Here is a 20,239-nt window from a genome sequence, read left to right as displayed (position 1 = left end):
TTCGTAAACGTCACCATCGAAGCCTGGATCTTCCCACGTCCCCTCCTCTCACACATCAAGGCCGCCTTCCACCCGGCATCCTCCCGAGGGGGTTCCTTGGGAATTTCACGTCAGCCGGGGGTGGGGGTGACATCGCCGAGACGTCTTTGCTCTCCATCCAAACCGTGAGGACAATGGAGCAGACCCCCTCTGGAGTCTGGGTTTATCTATAGGGAACATCAGAGACAGAGATGGCGTTGCAGTTCCATTAAGGCATCCAAAAAAAATCTATTTCATCCGGAGTTCCTTTGCAGATGGGGCTCAAATGGTTTTAAAAGCTGACGTTTCGCTTGACACGCTGACACCTGTTTCCAACAGAGACAGGATGTTCCTGCAGGAGTGGCTTCATCCTGATCACATCTCACATTTGTCTTCAAGAAATGTAGTAACAGACCCTCCCCTCCAAAAACAAAAGGACCAAACGTTAAATAGGAAAAAGTATGTTTGAATAATGTCATTCCTCTTTCCAAGACTCTTTAAGCTGCCAGTTCTGGCATTCCCTCACAGTAATCTTGCAGACATCAGGTGGTTTTAGGAGGCCGCCGCTCGTTTTTTCCTCCAACACCTTCACGTCCCAGCTGCTCAGCAGGTGATAGACGGGCGGAAGTCGGGTCCTCTGTTGGGGAAGCAGACACACTCCCATATAGGTGTAACACCGGGACAAACACGCCTGGTTCTGGCAGCTTTGATCAAGCAGAGCGTGACTCCTGATGCGTGGGGATGGTAGAGATGGCTGCACACTGCCATCTAGTGGTAAGGCGCGGTTGGTGCATGTGGATAATGGATGCAGGGAGTTAAATCTGATTTTGCAGCTGTATACAGTGAAATTATACATTTGACCTTTTCTTTTTTTACACCAATCCATCTTCTTGGTTATTTTCTATAAAGAACATAAGTTTAACTATAAAACTTTAAGGTTGTAATGTTTTGCAGCTATGAGAATATTCCTCCTTACATCTGGTGCTCATTCGCCTTCGCCGCAAACAGCAGCGCTCTGCTGTTTGACAGTTTCATCCATCACGCTGGTGACTAACTCACACGCCCAAGTGAGCGGGCACCCAGTGTTCGGCAGCCATTTTTTTACACAACTGAATCCATGCAGATCCTGGCAGAAGCTTAAAGACAACACAAGTGATCCAAGTCAACCATCAGTTTCAGGCTTTTCATCCAAAAAGTATAAATTAATATATTTCTGAGCAAGAACAAATGCAGCTGAACAGCTGAAGCATTTCAGATTTACTCTTGCGCAACAATGAGTGCATCAGAGTAGCAAACAGCCAATTTAAATAAAAATTACTTTATTATTTTTTTTAAAATAAATGCATTTTTTTACAGTCAGACACCAGAACAGCAGGACATGCACAGCCGCTCCGGACGCTGGAGGCAAACAAAAAACAAAGCCAGGAGAAAAAAAATAAAACAATAAAATAAAAAGAAAATTGCTTGTTTTTCTTCTTTTTTTAATCTTATAACTATTATTACTACTGTTTTTGCTGATTTGTCTCAAACTCCAGGGTCTTCTTTATGCTAAAATTATGAAATGGCAAAAACTTCAGCGGTGTTATTAAAAAAAAAGGCAATCAACTGAAGTACTAGTTAACTAATTCTGCTTTAAAAGGGTTGCTTTAGTCATGAACATTATTAGAACAACAAATAAGGGAAATTCAAGAACGGATAATGCTGAATATGAGGGTTAGGTGAATTTAAATTTGGACTTCAGGAGAAAAACGTAACATCTTATCCAGCTGGAGTTTGAGACTAGTGTTATCTTCACATATATTCATATATATCTTCATTTGAGAACGTAGTAAGACCGCGGCATCCGCAGGCACAGTTCTGAATACTACACACGTTGACAGATGGCTTACACCTTTCTTCTGAAAAAAACAACAAAAAACAAAATTCCTCCATATCCCCAAACGCAGAAAACAAAACTGTACAATTCTATAAAACGTTTGTGTTTTTACATTAGTTACAAAAAAATAATACTTCATTTATCAATCCTTCATACTAAGAACAAAACAAAAAAAAAAGAAAATTGTTTGCATATTCATTCTTTAAAATCTGTGACCTTTTGCTGGTGTGTACTGATACAGATATAATACTATATGGTGTAAGAAACGGGATTGCATTCGTGTGGGACGTGCTTCGGGTGGGGTGGGACAGCGTTTCCTTCTGGGATGTAGTGTACTTCACGGATTCAAGTCTGGCTGCTTTAAACTGAGGTAAGAACAGCTGGGAGGAGCCACATCTGGCCGGTCTTTTCTGCGTTGCTGGCGCAGTTCGTGCGCCTAATTGACTTCACCAAAAAAAAACAAACAAAGGATCTCATTTTGTACGGGCTGTCATCTTAGTGCAAGGAGTTGTAGTGTTTTCAGACATGCAAAAATAAAACAAACTCTTCTGTGTCAGCTGATATGTATTCAACAGAGTAACTCCACGAAGAGAACAAGCTTGAGACGAAGTAAAAGAAAATTTAACAGCTTATTAATAAACAGGATTCTATAAACGCAGAAGTGCTAACATGAGAGTTTAAAACCATCACCGGGAGACAGAGCTGCGATGATCAGACTATTACAGGTGCTCTTGATTAGGCTTGTGGATAAAATTGTTCTTGTAGGATAAATAATTAGCTATAAAAGCAGGTTTGCATGGCACAATTATCTCAATATGTCTTCCTGACAGTGTGATGGCAGCTCTTTTAGTCCAGCTGTAACAGAGATGGAGGGGGACACAAAAAAAAAAGATCTTTGGGGTAAAGGTTGTCATGGACGCAAGGATGTTTGAGAAGAGAGGAGGGGAGGCTGAAGGTGTTCTAGGGTTTCATCTACACTGTACCAATCAGAACATTAGGGGAGTAACAAATGATCTCGTAAGCATTAAGGCAAGTATTTAAAGAAAAAAGGAACTATACCAATAATGTGTCAGCTATGTCAATAACCGTGCTGCTTTGGATTCGTCAGCACATGTTTAAACACTTTAACAGACAACAGAATACAATAAAATAAACCCATACAATTCTGTTTCACCCGCCCCAAGGTCCAGGACTGCTCAGACCCAGCCGCTGGTCAGCTTATAGAACATTTCCTCGTCTAGCGACTCGTTCTGGTCCTTGGCACGTGTCGACAGGAAGATGTAGCCGCCGATGAACTCGTGGACCACTTTGCAGTCCACTTCGGCGCAGATGAAGGACAGACTGGGCTCGTCTGCAAACTCCACGGTCACCTGAGGGCACAGGACATCGGTGCCATTAGCCGAACGGCTCGGGTCTAAAAGCGACACGAATTCACTGGTTCTCCTTGGGCTCCCTCACCATCTTGATCTCCCAGTTGACGTTCCACTGCTTCATGTTACTGAAGCGCCAGGTCTTGATGGCATCTCCAGTGTGGGCGTCCATCCGGATCAAACGATTGTAGGTGATTCCGATCAGCTCTTCTTTCTTTCCACCCTGAAATCTACACAACAGAAAATCGGTTTACTGCGGCTCAACTGACCGTACAGCTACACACACACACACAGATAAAAAGCAGCATCAGGAACTGACTGAGACTTTGTCAGCTGCAGCAAAAATCCTACTTTGCAAGGAAGTGAGTGATTCCGAACTCGGGCAGGGACTGCCACGCCTGGATGAAGCGCATCTTGGCCTCGATAAGACTCATCTGGGCCACGTTCTGGTGGGCTTCAAGGATCCGGGCTGAAATCTGGCAATTACACAAATCACACACACACACGTTTCAGAAAACGGTTCAACAATTCAAGTCATTACAAACTCTCTCCGTGTAAACAAATGTACGCCATCACCTGCTATTTAACCAACCACCACACCCAAACTTCCCCACACACACCAAATGTGTAAACAAACTGCAACTAGAACACACACAACCAGAGAATCTTTCAAGTCAATGTCAAATTACAAAGCTACACACAACAAATATCAATTTAAACCCTTGAGAAGCCAGATAAGGTTAATGAGGGAAGAAAAGCTCTGCATGCATGTTTAGTTTCTTGTATTAAACAGAGTATCTAGAATAAACATTTTGCCCTTTTTGTTGCCAATACAATACACCGTTAACGCCATGTTAAATAAAGTTATTTACATTTACTCTGCTGGGTCACTTACCTGCACACAGAGATGTTTTACAGAAACATGACAGTGAGAATATTTCCAACAGAATAAAGCACAGATCTACAAACTGATGGACTAATGTGTGTTAAATGGCCTAAAGCATGCAGCAGACTCGCACGGTCCATTTATCTTCCTAAATATCACCGCCGCTTCCACATAATGTGGAGCTCAGTCCTTTTAGGTGTGACTTCCTCCTCTAATACTCCCTGGAAACTCATTCCAGCTGAAGACAAACAATGAACAGAAAGCTCCATAAACGATGCCATCTACTCTACTGTGACAGCTGCTGTTAAAACGTTAGGTGAGACCACCCAGACACAAAAAAAAAAAACTTCACACAAACATGCACTAAGGCTTTAAGGCACCCCAGTGAACACGTGACTTACCAAGTCCCTGACATAGCCTGGCTGAAGAGGGGAGGTGGGTATTGGAAGATACAGGGGTATGACAAAGATGCATACAAAGAGAAAGAGAGAGAGAGAGAAAAAAAAAAAGTTTGGACAAAGAACAGGCACGTAAGATCACTGCTGAGGGAGGAAAGGTCATAAAACAATGCAGGAAGCCATAACTGTAATAAAAAAGCACAGTTGGAAAGGACTTGTGGAAGGAGCTGTCATGCATTTAGCTACAAAAAGTAGAAAAGATAATAAATAGCTTTTCACAAAACAGAGGAAGGAGCATACAGCTGATGGACGGTAAAACATTAGTCAAAAAGGGAACTTTAGGCATCTGTTTATTCTGACAAGTTCCACAAATAAAACAGAAATTTCAATTATCCCGTTTAACCACAAGATGGCGATATCTACCCAGAGGAGTGGTTCAGAAAGCTTCAGAAATGGTTTCATTTTGCTGTTCACATGTTTGTCTTCTGTGTAAACGGATGAATCAAACCAGAACCGACTTTGGTCCGAGTAATCCAAAACCAGTTCGCGCTCGCATCCGCTTGAAGCTGCAGCCCGGAAGTCTGCTCGGATAAATCCTGCGACAGGAAGCCCCAGTTTAAGACAGGGCGGGTGGGGAGGGGCTGCAGCCGACTACAGAACTAACGGGCTTTTCCCAGATAGTTTTCCCGCGCAGCATTCCCAAGAAAGGCTAATTTCCTGATTGCCCCACGCCCACTACACAACTGTGAGGGTGTGTGTGTGTGTGTGTGTGTGTGTGTGTGAGTACAAGGGAACAGACACAGACTGTACATACTGTACACCATTTATGTCATGCATTCGTAAATCATCTGTCAGACGGATCTGAGTCACACACATGCTGCTGGACTGATACTACTAAACGTACTGCAAAGAAATAAATCACATTTTCTTGCTGTCTCAGTTAGCAACTGGACTAAATCAAGTATTTTCTCATCTTCGTTTCAGTGTCCGAAACTAAAAAGAAAACATTGTTTTTTTAGTCACTACAACTCCCATGAAGCCTGAGCTCCTAGTGGCTTATGGGAGCTGGAGTTCTTATAAACTCATCTGCATGTTTCAGTGCAGAATATCTCCAGAAAAGCTCTGCAGTGTTTCAGAATGTGACAGAAAGAACTTCAAAATCGAATGACCTGCATCGCAAAACAAGCATAAAATACAAATAATTTATCAAAATTTAGTCTCTTTATCTCTCCATTTCTAGCACAATGTCTTATATCCGCACAATAAATCATATTAATTGGGTAAACACAAGTCAAACACTTTGTCTGCCAGTAAAGATTTGAGGAAGAAACAGTTTAGTTTTCTGCATTTCAGACTTCCGTTGTAAACAAATGTCATTATTCAATCAATCATTTTGTCGCCCTGTAAATATGCATTTATGCTACATAAAATCAAAAATATCTGATCCTATTTTCAGTGTTTGATACCTGTGGAGCGTTCGGCGCTTCAAACTGGGTCAAAGACGTGCTGAAATAGTGTACACTAACTTCTAACCTTTATCTCCAAGCTGACGTTATCACACACCACTATTAACAACACACTCTTGGTTGTTTGTCTCCAACATTTCCTGTTTTAAACCCTTCCTTTACTCCTCTAATCTGTCCTTTCTGCGTACATCTCTCTTTAGAAAACGCATGACTCTTCAGGTTGTGGTCCAGACTATTCCTGAGTCATCCCTTACTGTAGCAGTCGCCTCCTGACGTCATTCCAGACCAGCATTCTACATTTCTATGGGAATTTAAACAAAAGCAGATTAAAAAGGAAGCTACAGGGCAGGAAGGTAAAAGCCGGCCGTGTACTCAGCTGTTCCTGTGTACACATGGCAGCCTATTTGTTTGCATGTAAATGTGCCGGGCATGGCGAGGAACCGTCCGACTATTTAAAAAAAGAATTAGCACATTAGGAGTGATTAAATATTACAACTGGTTGCGAGCTTTGCCTTTAACTCACTGCTCTTGCTCCAAAGTGTTTGCTCTACAAAACTCTGTGTGCATTCATAAGCTCTGGGAGCGCGGAGGAAACTTAGGGGAGGATGAGGAAAGGAAAGGGGGAGTCGAAGCTACATTCCAGTGGAAGACAGCTGATGCCAGGAGGCGCTCGTCTGGGAAGCATCACATTCTTCTCCATCCAGCCACACACTACAGAAATAAACAACCCATAAAATGCGCGACAGGCCCAATAGGTGACTTGCCTGCTTGTTTTTGTACTTCTTGAGGTAACGCGGGGACACCAAACACTCCGAGTTGATATCAGTGGTGACCGGCTCAATGAACTGCGGGTCGTGGTTCAGGTGCTGCATCTTCAGGAAGGACAGGATGTTCTGGACCTCCAGGTTGTACGAGCTGTCGGCCATGGTCTTCCCTTTGGAGGCCAAGCGGCACGCGGCCATCCAGTGAGCGTACTGTTTCTCCTTGAGAGGGGAAAGTCATACGCAATAAAGGACGTTAAAAGACAGAACAAACAAAAAAAAAAACAATGTGAGAAGGAAAGGGTGCGCCATGTTCAGCCTTACCGTGTCACACCGAAGCCAGATCTCATTCATGCCATCGGCCACAGGAATTAGCAATTTGATGTTGAATTTCTGACCAGAGATGTTAACATCTGGCGTTACCTCACAACCTGCGCAGAAACGGGCAGCGCGCAGACAGGAAGAAGGAGTCAAAGGTCACGACCATTCTTTAGAAGCACCAGCTAAGACAACATTCTTGCAGCAGATAAATAAAGCGTCACATTCCAGGACGGGCATGACGTAACATATTCAGTGCAACTGTGGATCAGCACCTCTCAGGTTCATTTGGTGAGCAGGTGTCCCGTGTGCCTCCTCTTTACTCTTGTAACAGGAAATTGTGATGTCTTTGAACGTGCACCAGTACTGCTTGTAGCCCTTCAGCGTCAGCTTCTTGGGTCTGGGAATACAAAGCAGGCAGATGGAGAAAAAAAACAAAACAAAACAAACACACTCATCATTGTCTTTAATGGCAGGGATTGGGGTGGGAAAGAGAGGAGGGAAGGGGGATCATAAGAGACTGCAAAAAAAAAAAAAGAAATGAGAGAGTTTCTAAAGTGCAAAGTCAGCTAGGTTAATTGGAAAGAGGCCAGCATTGTGGGAAACCATTAAAAAGACCCCCCCCCGCAACTTTCTACTGTATTTTTTATGAGACAACCACCCCTGAGGCCAGCAGCCTGTCAGCAAAGTCTTCGAGCCAAATATGGACAGGATTCAAAATACGTGTTGCAGAAACTAAAAGCTGAAGCCCGGCAAACAGTTCAACTTCTTACACTGACGCAAAGCAGGTAAGAATCATCTGCCTGGGCCAGAAAGGATTGCTGCTTTACGGCTCTTTGTTCGACTCACAATCTTTCTCGATAAGCACGAGGGCTTTACGTGGTCGCATAAAGAGTTTCTGGCTCTTTGGTAAACATTCGAAGCGCACATAGCCTTGTGGGATTAGGTAGTTCTGAAAGCAGACTTACTTGAAGACTTTAACATAGTCTGCTAGCTCAGGAATAGATGTGATGTCACCCTGTGAGGAAAGGAGAAAAACTACTGTTAGTTTAAGACTGAAAGAGAATCTAAATAATGAGCTCATAGTCGACTTTTTAAGCTTCCTATGTTGCTGTGGAGAACAAAAGGCTAAAGACAACATTTTTTTGTAAAGAAGTATTGCCCAACTCTGTTCTATTTGGTTAACTTTATTAACTTAGCAGCTCGAAAATAAGGCCATAACTGCAGTAAAACAGGAGCATACTTTCACCGTTGGGCTGTTGCACAATTTCGCAAACAGCATGAAAAATAAAATAGTGTGATTGTGACGGTGCCAGTATTTTCATACCAGTGTGTTGGATGTTTTCCCTCCTTCCAAAGTAATCTCCAGGTCAGACAAGGCTGCGTCCACCTCATCTACCTCCTTCTCGCTGTTATTCATGTGGTTGTCAGAAGACATGACCGAGAGCTTGTTGATGTGGTACTGGGAAGGAAAATGAGAAGACGCCAGGTTAGGCCCACTCTGACGATTTTTCAAACGACGCGTCTTTGTCGAGTATGAAACCAGGCCCTGCAAATTAAATTATCGCCACTGAAGCCTAAAATCTACCACTAAAAAGGTGACATGCAAACACTCGGGACTTGAGGGCATAAAGAGAGCGCCAGATGGCGAGAAGCGTTGCTGGAAACCATTATCCGCACCAACAGCGTAGTTAACACTTCTGCCGATTTCTGGAAAGCTTGCTGCTGTGCGCGCCCCTGATGCAAAAACGCCCCGACTTCCTCTTATAAAAAGGAAGCTTGTTTATAATTATTCTCATAAAAACACTTTAAGATGTGTTGGTATTTGTGCTAACGTGTGTTGCCAATTAATGTGAACTATGAAATTATTTTAGAAGTGGACGAAGAAGAGATGATTAGTGCAACAAAAAGAAAAAGATGACTCGTTGGAACATCACGACTGGTGATGCTAAGACACTGTAATGAGCGCTGCGGTCAGGGAAATGCTTTTATAGCGTGCCTTTGAAGAGCAGCATGCTATAAAATCATTCTCGGTGGGTACATATGTGCAAGACTGTGGCATTGAAAACATGTTCTTATAACAATGGAAATGTCAATTCACCGGGACAGGCTCATTACAGAAAGCCCCACAGTGAGTCACAGAAACTAAATACAGCTTGTTGACAAATGGCGTTTATCATGTCAAGTCATCACCGACACCCCGTAACCAACAGCTGCCCAAAGAGTGAGAGCTACGGCGCACTGTTCGAGAGAAATATGTCAGGCATTGGCCAGAAGATGTGGGACAAAGGGCTCGACGTGACACCGAAGCTCGCCGCTTCTTCACGTTGGCATTCTTTTCTAAAAACTGCCAGCCCGGGGAGGCGCGTTTCCTGTTTCTATGCGAGACTCTGAGGTCAGATGCTGTTCTTGACTCTTGGTTAGCAGATTTCTGTGAACTGTCCAAGTGAAACATCCAGGTGGGGGCGAGCCAACACCCAACAGCAGCATACTGGATTTAGATGATCGCTGCTCTTTATTTAGACTGTTGCATCCCTCAGCTGGGAAATCTCAGGCAAAATCCCTGAGCTCATACTAGGTGAGTGAAACGTAGAATTGCCTCGTAAACTGCTAACAGACGGAGCTACCTCCAGTCTAAACATCAAGCATAGATCTGCATCTCTCTGTAAGGAAAGAAACAAGAACTGAGGAAGAGCGCAAGTGAGATTTAAAAGAATGTGAGAAGGTCTGTAAGACGGTCTCTTGTTGGGTTGGGTGGTCTTGCTGGAGGCATGGAGTCCGGTGGCCCAAGATGCACTATAATTACCCATGGGGTGAGGACAGGGTGGCGTCCTCGGGTCTTGGCGCCCACCGTTTATGATGGTCAGAAATAGCAGGGACACCACCCCAACTGCACACCGAGCAACTTGAGGAAGCAAAAGGGGTTCACATCTGTAAATCACTTCCACTGTTCCCCTTTCACTGGTGACCCGATCGCTCAGTGCTACCTGGGGTAGGTTCCAGATGGAGCAGTAAAGGAGAATCCACTCTTTTTATCCACTCTTGCCATTTGAACCTGTTTAAAATGTGGTTATTTTTAGTGTCTTTAAAAGGCAGCATCAAGGGGCCTCAGAGTTGCAGCAATATCAATTCAGGACAATGTTTCACAGTCTTATAAATGTCCATATAGTGACAACAACCATGAGAAAATTACAGTTTTCATCTATTTCTCTTTTTGTTATAAAGGCTAACACAACTATTACACTGTTGTCAACTAATAAACTATTTTCTAAATGTTTTAGTTCAAAAGCTTGTAATGTCTCGATTATTTCTAGGAACTATTTTATTTTAAAAATAAATATAACTGATTTATAAAGTGTACCAAGATGCCCAGAGGAAGTGTTTGCCCACATGAACTCATTCTGCAACAACATGACTCAGTTTGGGACTCTAATCCAATCCAGTTAATCCATCTGCATTTAAGAAGCCCACTGCCAATTGAACGGACTGCTGAAGGGCTTCAAATTGCAGGCTTTCACCTCACATTGCTGAGACAGGACAGCAAAGAACTCACAAACACAAAGTATACATAGTACTTTTTTTACCTGCAGGGCTGCAAACATCATCATTTCCTCCTCTGTGCACTCAATTTCCTCCAGCAGGATGGCCCACTTGGCCTGCTCATACAGCTGGTTGACTCGGATGGCATCATACTGCGGACAAACACCCACATACTGACTCGGGAAAACAATACTACATGTGTTGTTAAAGGTTCTACCTTTTCAAGAAAACTAATGGTCGACATCATAAGTTGTACGGAATAGAGTAAAAAAATAGCTCCACACTCTACTGACTGCCTCTAGGATGAAGTTGCGATGTTTTGTCTGTGATGTACCTTAGGGTTGAGGTCAAAGAAACTGTGGTATTTAAACTTCAACAAGAGCACTTCATTCTCCTTCACGTCTTGCTCCATGAGAGACCTGGATGAGTCCAACCACCTGTTCAGACAGTACATACGGTTAATGAGATGAAGAGAAGATGTAGTCTCATGCAACCGTTTTAATAATCTGCACAAAGCTACATTATTTATTACAGTTTGGCCGAACCACTGAGTGAATGTCATCTCACCCCTGATTGATTTTGGCTTTGTCCAGCAGGGACTGGGGCTTGTAGAGTTTGACCAGGATGTCTGGGGAGGAAATTGGCTGGCTGACAGCGAGGATGCCGGGATTGCCCTCGGACAGGGGGCTGTCTCCGAACCAAGCCGAGGTGGGAGACAAAGGACTGCCATCCCTGGAGTCATAGGTGGGGGTCATTGTCTTACTGTACAAGCCTGGACTGGAGTAGATGCTCCCTAAAAAAAGAAAAGAAAAAAACCCAGACAAATGAGCTTGTTTTGCTTTGTTGTTGCTCACATTTCAAATGCACGTGTACAAATATATGTCTACAATGTCAAAAAAGGGCGTAAACACGTCTGCAGAAATTGAAGCCCAACAAGACCAGCTAGCAGTCAACAACTTCATGTGACTACCAGTCAACGTTTCTGCAAATGAGTGACTTCAACAATGTCCTCTTGTTGATGCTGAGACTGATGTGGATCAGCATGCAAATAATGCACAATAAAAGCAGGATCACCAGAAATCTGGAAAAAACACTCCACACAGCAAAACCACAATACAATTTGCCCACAGGAGAGGGGGAGATATGAGGCAAAATCATTAATTATACCTCCATTATTTCATTAACAAGCAAGTAAAAAAAACTACAAGTCTAACATGTCCATATAATGGTAATATTTATGGGTTTTTTTAGGATTTGAATCTTGACCTTTCACTACAATTCTAAACCACTGAACTGAAGGTGTTTACATTTCCTGTTGACTGGCCTTGTGGAGTATTTTTGGTCACATCCTCCCCTTCGTTCCCTCTCTCCCTGTGTAGGGCCAGGGTCAAGAAGCAACACTGACTAAATCACTGAATCCCTTCTGAAAAAAAAAGAAAAAAAGGAAGTGGGCTTGGTTTGTGTTTGTGTGTGTGTCTGTGTCTGTTTGCGTGCTGAGGTCATGAGAAAGGGGTACAGGCTATGACCACCCATTCATTCCATCTGGGGGAGGATGTTATCCAGTGGTTCCTTCAAGGTCTTCCTTCTAATGCCGAGTTCGTCGGGTCAGGGAGAGTATTCCCAACTCCCATAGGGTCTTTGAAAGAATGTCAACCATTCAGAGCAACCGTGTAAAAGGCGAAGGCTAGCAGTCCATTAATTGATTAAAAATACAAAACTTAAAATAAACATCCTGTTGACTCACTGGTCAACACTTGTTAAACGTATTATGATAGTTAGCTCGACTCCCAAATAAAAGGCTTCGATAAAACTGGACCACCATCAACTGTTAAGATTTAAGTAAATAATGATGAAGCTGTCGATAAATTAAAGTGTCTCTTGTGGATTTGGTCTCTACACAAAGCTTCTGTGTGGGCTGTTAGTTGAATTATGATGTAGACTGAAATGAAGTGTATGAATGTGGTTAGGATTCTGCACACACAAGAAAAGCAACAACACAATTTGTCACTCATCTATACAAATACACACACCTTCCACTCCAAGCAAAACTTTCCATCGCTAAAAAAGGGATTTGCTATCCTGCACATCACTTAGCAGGCACAGTTAGCAGGCTTTGATTAGCTTGGAGAAAAGTGAGTTTTTTAACTATTTTCTAATAGGATGCATAAGCATTTATCATGAGACTACCAACATCAGGTGACTTCCACTAGAAGAGCAGTCAGGTGACTCTGCTGCTAGTCCCAAAGCTTATAGATGTCATGTGACCGTAACACTCCAGCGGTGGTGGGAAGGGGGGAGGGGGGTAAGAAGGCAAAGGTGAAGAAGCGTTGCCAAAGAAAAAGGACAGAGGAAGAGAAAAGCTTACCTTTGACGGGTCCGATGTAAATTATTTCAGAGGCTAGGATGAAAAGAAGGAGGACGAAGGAGAAAGACAAAACAATCGGAGGGAAGGAGTGAAATGGAAACAAAATCAGTACGTCAGATATAAGACGCTGAAAAACTCAAGGACAGAAGAAAACACGAGAAAAGACACAAAGCTGAGGAAGACCAAAAAAATAAATAAAATAGAACCGTAGAGCTCTGTGGCATTTCCACAGACACTGCCAGCTCACAGCCCCAGAGCGGATGACTCAGTTTAGCCCTCTTTACAGAGAGGGATCACCCCGGATTGATTAGTGGGGTTTCACAGAACCGGCCAACGCAACGTGAGGAATTGCAAATGCAGGGAAAGTCTTGGTCAACATAACCCAGCTCTTCAAATATAAACTGCAGCACAAATATAAAGTTCTGGCTCTCTGAGGACACGACACAAAATGGTAAGTCCACTGGGGCGAGAGGGAGTGGCACTATGGGTAATATCATGGCTCTTGGTCTGAATCATAACAGTTGAACATTAATAGCATAATTTCTCCACAGAAATGGACAGCTCTGTGAGGACTTCATGGGAAGGTGCAGACTGAGAGGATATAGTTTCCTAAAATGTTTGGAAATAGATTGATGTATTGGAAAAAAGATCATAAACATTTAACTGGAAATAACTGATCATTTAAAAAAAAAAGATCTTATTTTTACCATCTACCCATTTCATTTATTATGAAGGCAAGAATAGACTTCTCTGTACAATGTTCATTATCTATACTGTATAAATTTGAGGAACCTCAAATAACTACTACATTTTTGCTAAGAACAATTAATTATCAATATGCTGCAGAAATAATTTGATTTCTTCACTAAATCTTTGCACCATTACATGAAATTCAAATCATACTGAAGGTGGGGGATGGTGAAAGAAAAAAAGAAAAAGCTTCCGATTGCATCCTTGTCTTGTGATTTTGATCAGAAGGCTCGCACTAAGAGGCTGGCTCTTCCCCACAGGGGACACAACTGCACTCTATAACTTGACCATGACATGCACTTTCTGACTGCAGCATGTGACATCAGGAAACACACACACACACACACACACACACACACACACACACCCACACACCCACACACCCACACACACCCACAGGGAATCTGGTAATAGTGTACAGATTTGCACGATCCTGTTGAAACTCTGTTTGTCTGCACCACCAAACAGTGTGACCAGATTTATTCTCTGGGAACAGAAAGCATCTCTGCTGTAGCACACCCATGTTACGTAATGATACGACTCTGGGCGTGATCAGTGTTTGTTGTTGATGTCAAGCTCAGTTTTACATGTTTAATACTCATTTCATTTCAATATATAAGCAAATAGACAAAGAACTGATGACTTTGCAAGTAATATATAAAATTTTCTTTGAATCAGAGAACAATTCTAGCAGAAGTTCACAAAAATATTGAGGCTTTTTTTTCCATTAACTTGTGAGCCAAATGGTGCAAATGGAGCAGGAACAGACTGCAAAGCAAAAGGAGACTCCTCACACAAAGAGTCCCATTCATCCTGTCCCATAGCGTTAGCGTTTGTTGCTGGATGCTAACTCTGTGACAGCGGCCCGGTCCGTTTTGTTCTGCTCCTCCCTGCTCATATGGTTGTAACACTCCTCCACTCGCTGCAGGAAAGCAGGGTCACAATAACTGCACTTGCCTGGTTTGAGCTTAAAATGGCAGTGTGACCAGCTATGTGTGGAATCTCAACCATTCTTAGTCCTCCCTGCCTGAAGGACTGGGAGCTATGGTTGTTGTTCCCATGCAGGCCTCAAACTCACACATTCACATTTGGTCAGCAGCAGTTGGGTGAAGCAGTTTGGAGTCATCTTAGCGGTTTCTCAACCACAATTGCAGACAAACACAAAAAAGGGACGGAGGCTGCTCCACGGGAGCCGGCAGAACCTGCTGATCAACCTGCTGCTTGAGTATCAACTATTCACAGCAAAATACACACAAAAATTGTTTTACTTGGTAATTCCTAAAACCATCAGAGCCCAGAAAGTTGCAATAAATACAATAACAAGGTGCAAATGCAACTCACCTGATCCAGGGGTCAACAGTGGACCCTCCAGCTCCCGGTCATCATCCTGGTCTGCCTCGTCCAACTTTTTCTTTTTCTTCTTAGGATCCCGAGGTTTGCGCAGTAGAGACAGCTCCTCTGGGTGGCGGATATCTGTGGGGAAATGGCAAGAAAGTTCATTTGAAGCCACATACTGTAAACCTAACCATTAGAAGCAACCAAACCATTCTGAACATAAAGCAAGGCAGGTTTTTTTTTTGTCACAAGTCACAAAAAAACAGTAATTAGCACTTTTTTGACTACAGGCTTTAAATAAACCGCCTGACCTCTTGCAGTGCACACAAACAATGAGTAGAAAATATATAGGACAGGCAAATAGAGATGCAAAGTCAACAGTTTGCAGCTAGAGACAGAAATAGAGGAAGAAGAGGAGACAAGAGTAGAGTAGATAGGATAGGAACTGTAGACAGCTGTGTACATAAGGGGTGGAAAATTGAAAATCTCTTTTATAAGGGCCACCCCCAAAATTTTTTTTTAACTGTAATCTCCAGCGATGGCAAGCCAGACACAACCTCATCCCCCTCGAACCTTCCTCCTCTAACTATCCCCCCTTACACAGCATGACAACTCAGCTGCTGTTGGTGAATTGATGAGCAGCCCATCTTTAACCAAAAAAGCAGCAGTTCGAAATTAAAAGAGCAGCCATTTTGAAAATCTATACACGAAGCGGTTGAATGCCAAACAACAGACAGTAAGACAGCAGCGTATTCCCCAGCCTCTCATCTATCCCCCCATCCCTTGGACTGAAGGGCTGGGGAGCCATCACTCAGCAGCAACTATGATGGGATTGCTCTGATGGAGGGGTTAGAACAGCCAGAAAGTGTCAAGATTAGAATAGATGTACTGAACGCAGACGCGCGCACATCTGGACACTTAGCTGGATTTGGGCTTGTCACGGTTTCAGTATAAATCAAAAGGAGCATGCCGATATCAGCAAGAATTTTATTTTTTCCCCTACACACAGCTGCGAATCTCATTTCGTAGACTTAAATCAGTCTGAGCTTGCTACGGATGAAAGATGGCCGAGTGTCGCGATTGCCGAAGGTGTTGAGGAGAGCCCAAATGGGAGGGTCGAGAGGACATCTCGACTTGGTGAGCAGGCTTGTTTGGTTTGTGTAACTAAAGCAAAAGCATTCCAGGAGTTTTAAGAACTACCAGATGGGAGATCGCCCTCTCCCAGCCTCCCAGCCTCCCCCCCAGCCTCGCTCCGTTGCAGCGCCGCAGCACAGCGCCTGTGCCCTTATACAGCCATGTGAGTTCCTGGCGTGCTGCTGAGCTTTAGCCCCACTGAGCTATGTGAGGAGGCCGACACGCATGGTGAAATATGTTTCAGACTGGGAGTACTCAGCTTGGACTGCGTGTCCTGGTGAGGCATAGCAGAAGCATGTGGCATGTTACTGCAACACTGTTTAACTCTTATAGGTTCAACATGGAAACTTTTGCGACACGTACTGATTGAATAGAGCCACATCTGGTAAGAGGTAATAAATATTATTTATATCAGATGTATCAGTTATTTCCACTGTCCTAGCATGGATTATACTGCAACCCTTTTGTCATAAACATGTCGTGCTCTGTGTAAATTTCAGGTCTTAAAAGACTTAAAAGTGTGAAATCTATTTCAGAGACGGATTCAGAATCATCTACCAAAAGAAAAACAGGAAATATAAAAGCTCCTATAAAAGTAATATCAAGAGCAGTTTACTTTGGGGTAAATAAACAGGACGTTTATATAAACAAACATAATATTCCAAAACTCTTTGGAAGGAGTGCTGATGAAGACTTCATGGCGCCTAAAGAACTGCTTTATGCCCTTTGAAATATCTTTGTCAAAAAAAAAAAAAAAACAAAGTACTATTTTCACATTAATGTCGCCTAACCCTAAATATTAAAATCAGCATAAAACATTTTTTGTCAGATAAAATTTCTTCTATGTACTGTCACGTGTAAACTCTGTTTCAAAGAGAAAAGGCTAATTAAATCATCAGTTAGCAAAGGCTTTTTTATAAAAACATAATATCTGTTATTAGTTTGAACTTGGGAACTGCAATAAGGACCTTTCCAGAACATTCATTTCCCCATCTACCACTAGTCTTATATAATGTGACTAACCTAATTACTATTAATTTCCATTATTTGTTTGAGCTAATATTTGAGTTTTTCCTCAACAATACACACCATAAGAATGCAATTTCCCTTTTTTTTAGATTAATTTAAACATTAATGAGTTCTATTAAAATTAAATTCTATTAAGATGCTCCAGCCTCTAATCAGGTGACCATTTAGGGGTAATTTTAGTGCAAGTATATTCTTTTTTAATGTGTTGCAGAGTTGTTGCTAAAATACGTCAGTGCGTTGATGTAAAAATTTAAGATACTTTGGTGGCAGGTTTTAAAACAATAAAGATTAAAATAAATAAAAAATAAAGCTTTTAGAAGGAGAACACTAAAAATGTTCCATGAATATTTTTCATTTGAGCCGCTTTTCTGCTGACAGTCTCAGTCAATACTTTAATTGCATGTTACAGTAACAATTTAAGAACGGCCTTTGGGAAGGATTTCGTTTAAAGGAATCAGCTCCAACACTCCCAACATACTATGGGATGACGTCAGACGGACAGTAGAGTGGAGGTGAGAGTGCCTACTAAAGCCTGGGTGCCTTCCATTAGTAGAAGTGACACCTGGACTGTAAGACCCCGAAGCCTCCAGCCTTCAGGCCTTTCTGGCAGGAACCAGGCTGAAAGCCAGAGGAGAGGGGCTGACTGAGAGCCAGCTGGATTTAAAAGATCTACTCCTTGGAACAGATGATTCACTGCAGTGAGTAATCCCAGCCACAAAGAATCACAAACATCGTCAGAGTCTAATTTTACAATGCTGAAATTTACCATCCAAACAGATGGAGACCCTACATGGGCAAAAAAGTGACATCACTCATTTCCCTTTATAGTCTCTAAGTGAGAATTCAAGTGCTTAATCTGCAGTAGACTGAATAACACTGATGGTAAAACATTACCATCATTCAGTCTTAAACAGAAGGCTGTATGCGTATTTGAAATACCCCAACCGAGTATAATCAGGACAAATCCTGACTGATGTTCATGGATTGGTGACAAAAGTTAGCTTGTTTTAACCAGACAAAGATTAAAAAAAGGTGCTAAAAAACATCAAAATGAGACAAATTTCAAGTTTGTTAGAGTTTAGGTCAAACCACAGAGCTTCCATGTTGCGACAGCACTAGAAAGCACACTTACGCCCAGCAAATCAGACCACAGGGTAATGGGCCATTAGTCTGTTGGACCAAAACAACACACCACAAACAGCTCACACAAATGGACCGTCTTGGAGGAAAAAGCCGCCTTATCAAACAAGTTCCCTCAACTGTCAACATCCTGCTGCAAACGTCCTTTACATGAGAGGGATACGGACACGCCGTTACTCACGTCTTCTTGCTTTCCTCGAGAATTGATTTGCTGCAATCTGAAAGTACCAGCTTTGATCCGTGTACTGTATGTACTCGAAAGTGCTTCTGTGTAAGTGTTCCCTCAGATCGGGATAAAGGACTGCTTACAAGTTCTGATTAAGTGGAGAAACCTGACATTTGTTACCCCGAAGGTGCTCTGCTAACAGAACTGGCTTGATATTTTAGTCCTGTCATGTGTTAGTCTGGAGTGAAAAGTACCAGTTTGTGGGTCGGTTTACAGAATGAACTAAACAGCCTCCTATTGAAGCGACTGCCCGACTTTGACTGCTTTTTATGTGCGAAAGAAAAAGACGAGTCAACAACCCAATAACTTTTTATTGTGAACTGAAAATCTTTTGAATTTGAACCTGACAAAACACTGAATAAACAACAAAAATAGAAGTTTGTTGTCCTAAAAACTAAATGTGGAAAATTCCTAATATTAATTCTTCATCAAGTAAGCAACGTAGTACAGGATGTGAGAGCTGACTAACGGATTTCGAGGTCAAAAATGGGGGGTGGAACTGAGAGATTTTCATGTATTACAGTACATCAACCTTTTGCTGAGTTTCCTTCTCACCCAGTCAGACCAGATGGACGGTGTCCGTATCAGAAAACAGCTGCCCTGAACTTAGGAATTTGTTTTAAACTTTTAACTTGGAGTGTTATCTTGAATTTTTTTCTCTTTTTTTTCCACCTTTCAATGTGTACAGTATGTAAAGTTCACTGTGGTAATCGGATTACACAGCAAAGACTGAAAACAAGACAAGGAAAGTTGCCAAGATAACGCATTATTTGTTCAAATTTACAAAATAAAGAGACTGCTGAGAGCAGGAAAAAAAGGCTCAAACTATGAAACGTAACGATTTTTAAAAAAAAAAAATGTAAAAGCCAAAATCTACACAAGAGGGGCAGGAAATAGCTTCTGTGTGGTCAGATGGCCAGATATGATAGAAAAAAAGTCCCCTGACATCTGTACGAGAACTACAACAACTTGACATAAAAAATATCTTCATGATCTTTGCTTCAACTGTTTCTATCTTCAAGCATTTCTGCCCCTCCCTTTCTGCTGTCTGCAGCAAAGGAGAGCTGGACAGACCTCATCTCTTCCTGTCCACCTAGATTTTCTATACTTTGCAGCTCAAAGGCAGCCAGAAAAAAAATTAATTCACAGGAAACTGTCAAATTAAAAGTAGCCAAGATAACAAAAAAAGGCTGCTTCCAGAGAAGACCTGCTTAAAGAAGCCAAGTCAGACGTTATAAGGCTACAGAGCAGAACTGTCTCTTACTAATGAGCAATAAAAGGAAAACAAAGTAAGAAAGAACTCTTTACAGTCAGCAGACAACATCCGGACACATGCCAAATCAGCTAAAAGCAATTTGTTCTTAATTTCTGTGAAGCTGAATCAGTTTTATTACAGAAGTAGATGAGGCTGACAGAAAAACTGCCATCCTGGTTTTTTTTTTTTCTAGCTTCTGTTTTCCAAAACACCCTCACTGCACAGTTAAAATGTGACATTTTTTTTCCCTCTTTCATTTCAACTGTTTTGCTTTCGACATGCTACCTGTAAAAGCTAACAAACAGGCAAACAAACTGCTGCTGGAAGCTACAATATCCGACGGGCCTGCCGTGACAAAGACAACAGGTGTGC

General features: G+C 42.3%; 1 protein-coding gene across 4 annotated transcripts in view; it reads right to left on the bottom strand.

Moving 5' to 3' along the window:
• Positions 1-1,316: 1,316 nt before the first annotated feature.
• Positions 1,317-20,239, bottom strand: part of fermt2 (fermitin family member 2) — a 37,033-nt gene continuing 18,110 nt past the window's right edge. The window contains exons 4-17 of one of the 4 annotated variants that reach the window (XM_017416267.3): positions 15,090-15,221; positions 12,999-13,031; positions 11,201-11,426; positions 10,968-11,070; positions 10,678-10,785; positions 8,421-8,555; positions 8,062-8,111; positions 7,369-7,493; positions 7,100-7,206; positions 6,779-6,997; positions 4,552-4,572; positions 3,616-3,740; positions 3,353-3,494; positions 1,317-3,264 (exon numbers count right to left, since the gene is read on the bottom strand). In XM_017416267.3, coding sequence (XP_017271756.1) covers positions 3,091-3,264; positions 3,353-3,494; positions 3,616-3,740; positions 4,552-4,572; positions 6,779-6,997; positions 7,100-7,206; positions 7,369-7,493; positions 8,062-8,111; positions 8,421-8,555; positions 10,678-10,785; positions 10,968-11,070; positions 11,201-11,426; positions 12,999-13,031; positions 15,090-15,221 — 1,700 coding nt within the window. In that variant the 3' untranslated portion in view covers positions 1,317-3,090. The remainder of the gene's footprint in view (positions 3,265-3,352; positions 3,495-3,615; positions 3,741-4,551; positions 4,573-6,778; positions 6,998-7,099; positions 7,207-7,368; positions 7,494-8,061; positions 8,112-8,420; positions 8,556-10,677; positions 10,786-10,967; positions 11,071-11,200; positions 11,427-12,998; positions 13,032-15,089; positions 15,222-20,239) is intronic. The other 3 variants (XM_017416276.3, XM_017416284.3, XM_017416292.3) reach the window with 3 other exon arrangements.

This window comes from Kryptolebias marmoratus, linkage group LG10 (assembly GCF_001649575.2).
Source record: "Kryptolebias marmoratus isolate JLee-2015 linkage group LG10, ASM164957v2, whole genome shotgun sequence".
Lineage (NCBI taxonomy): Eukaryota > Metazoa > Chordata > Actinopteri > Cyprinodontiformes > Rivulidae > Kryptolebias > Kryptolebias marmoratus.
The sequence above is the reverse complement of the archived record's forward strand: the minus strand, read 5'-3'. Positions and strand labels throughout refer to the sequence as shown.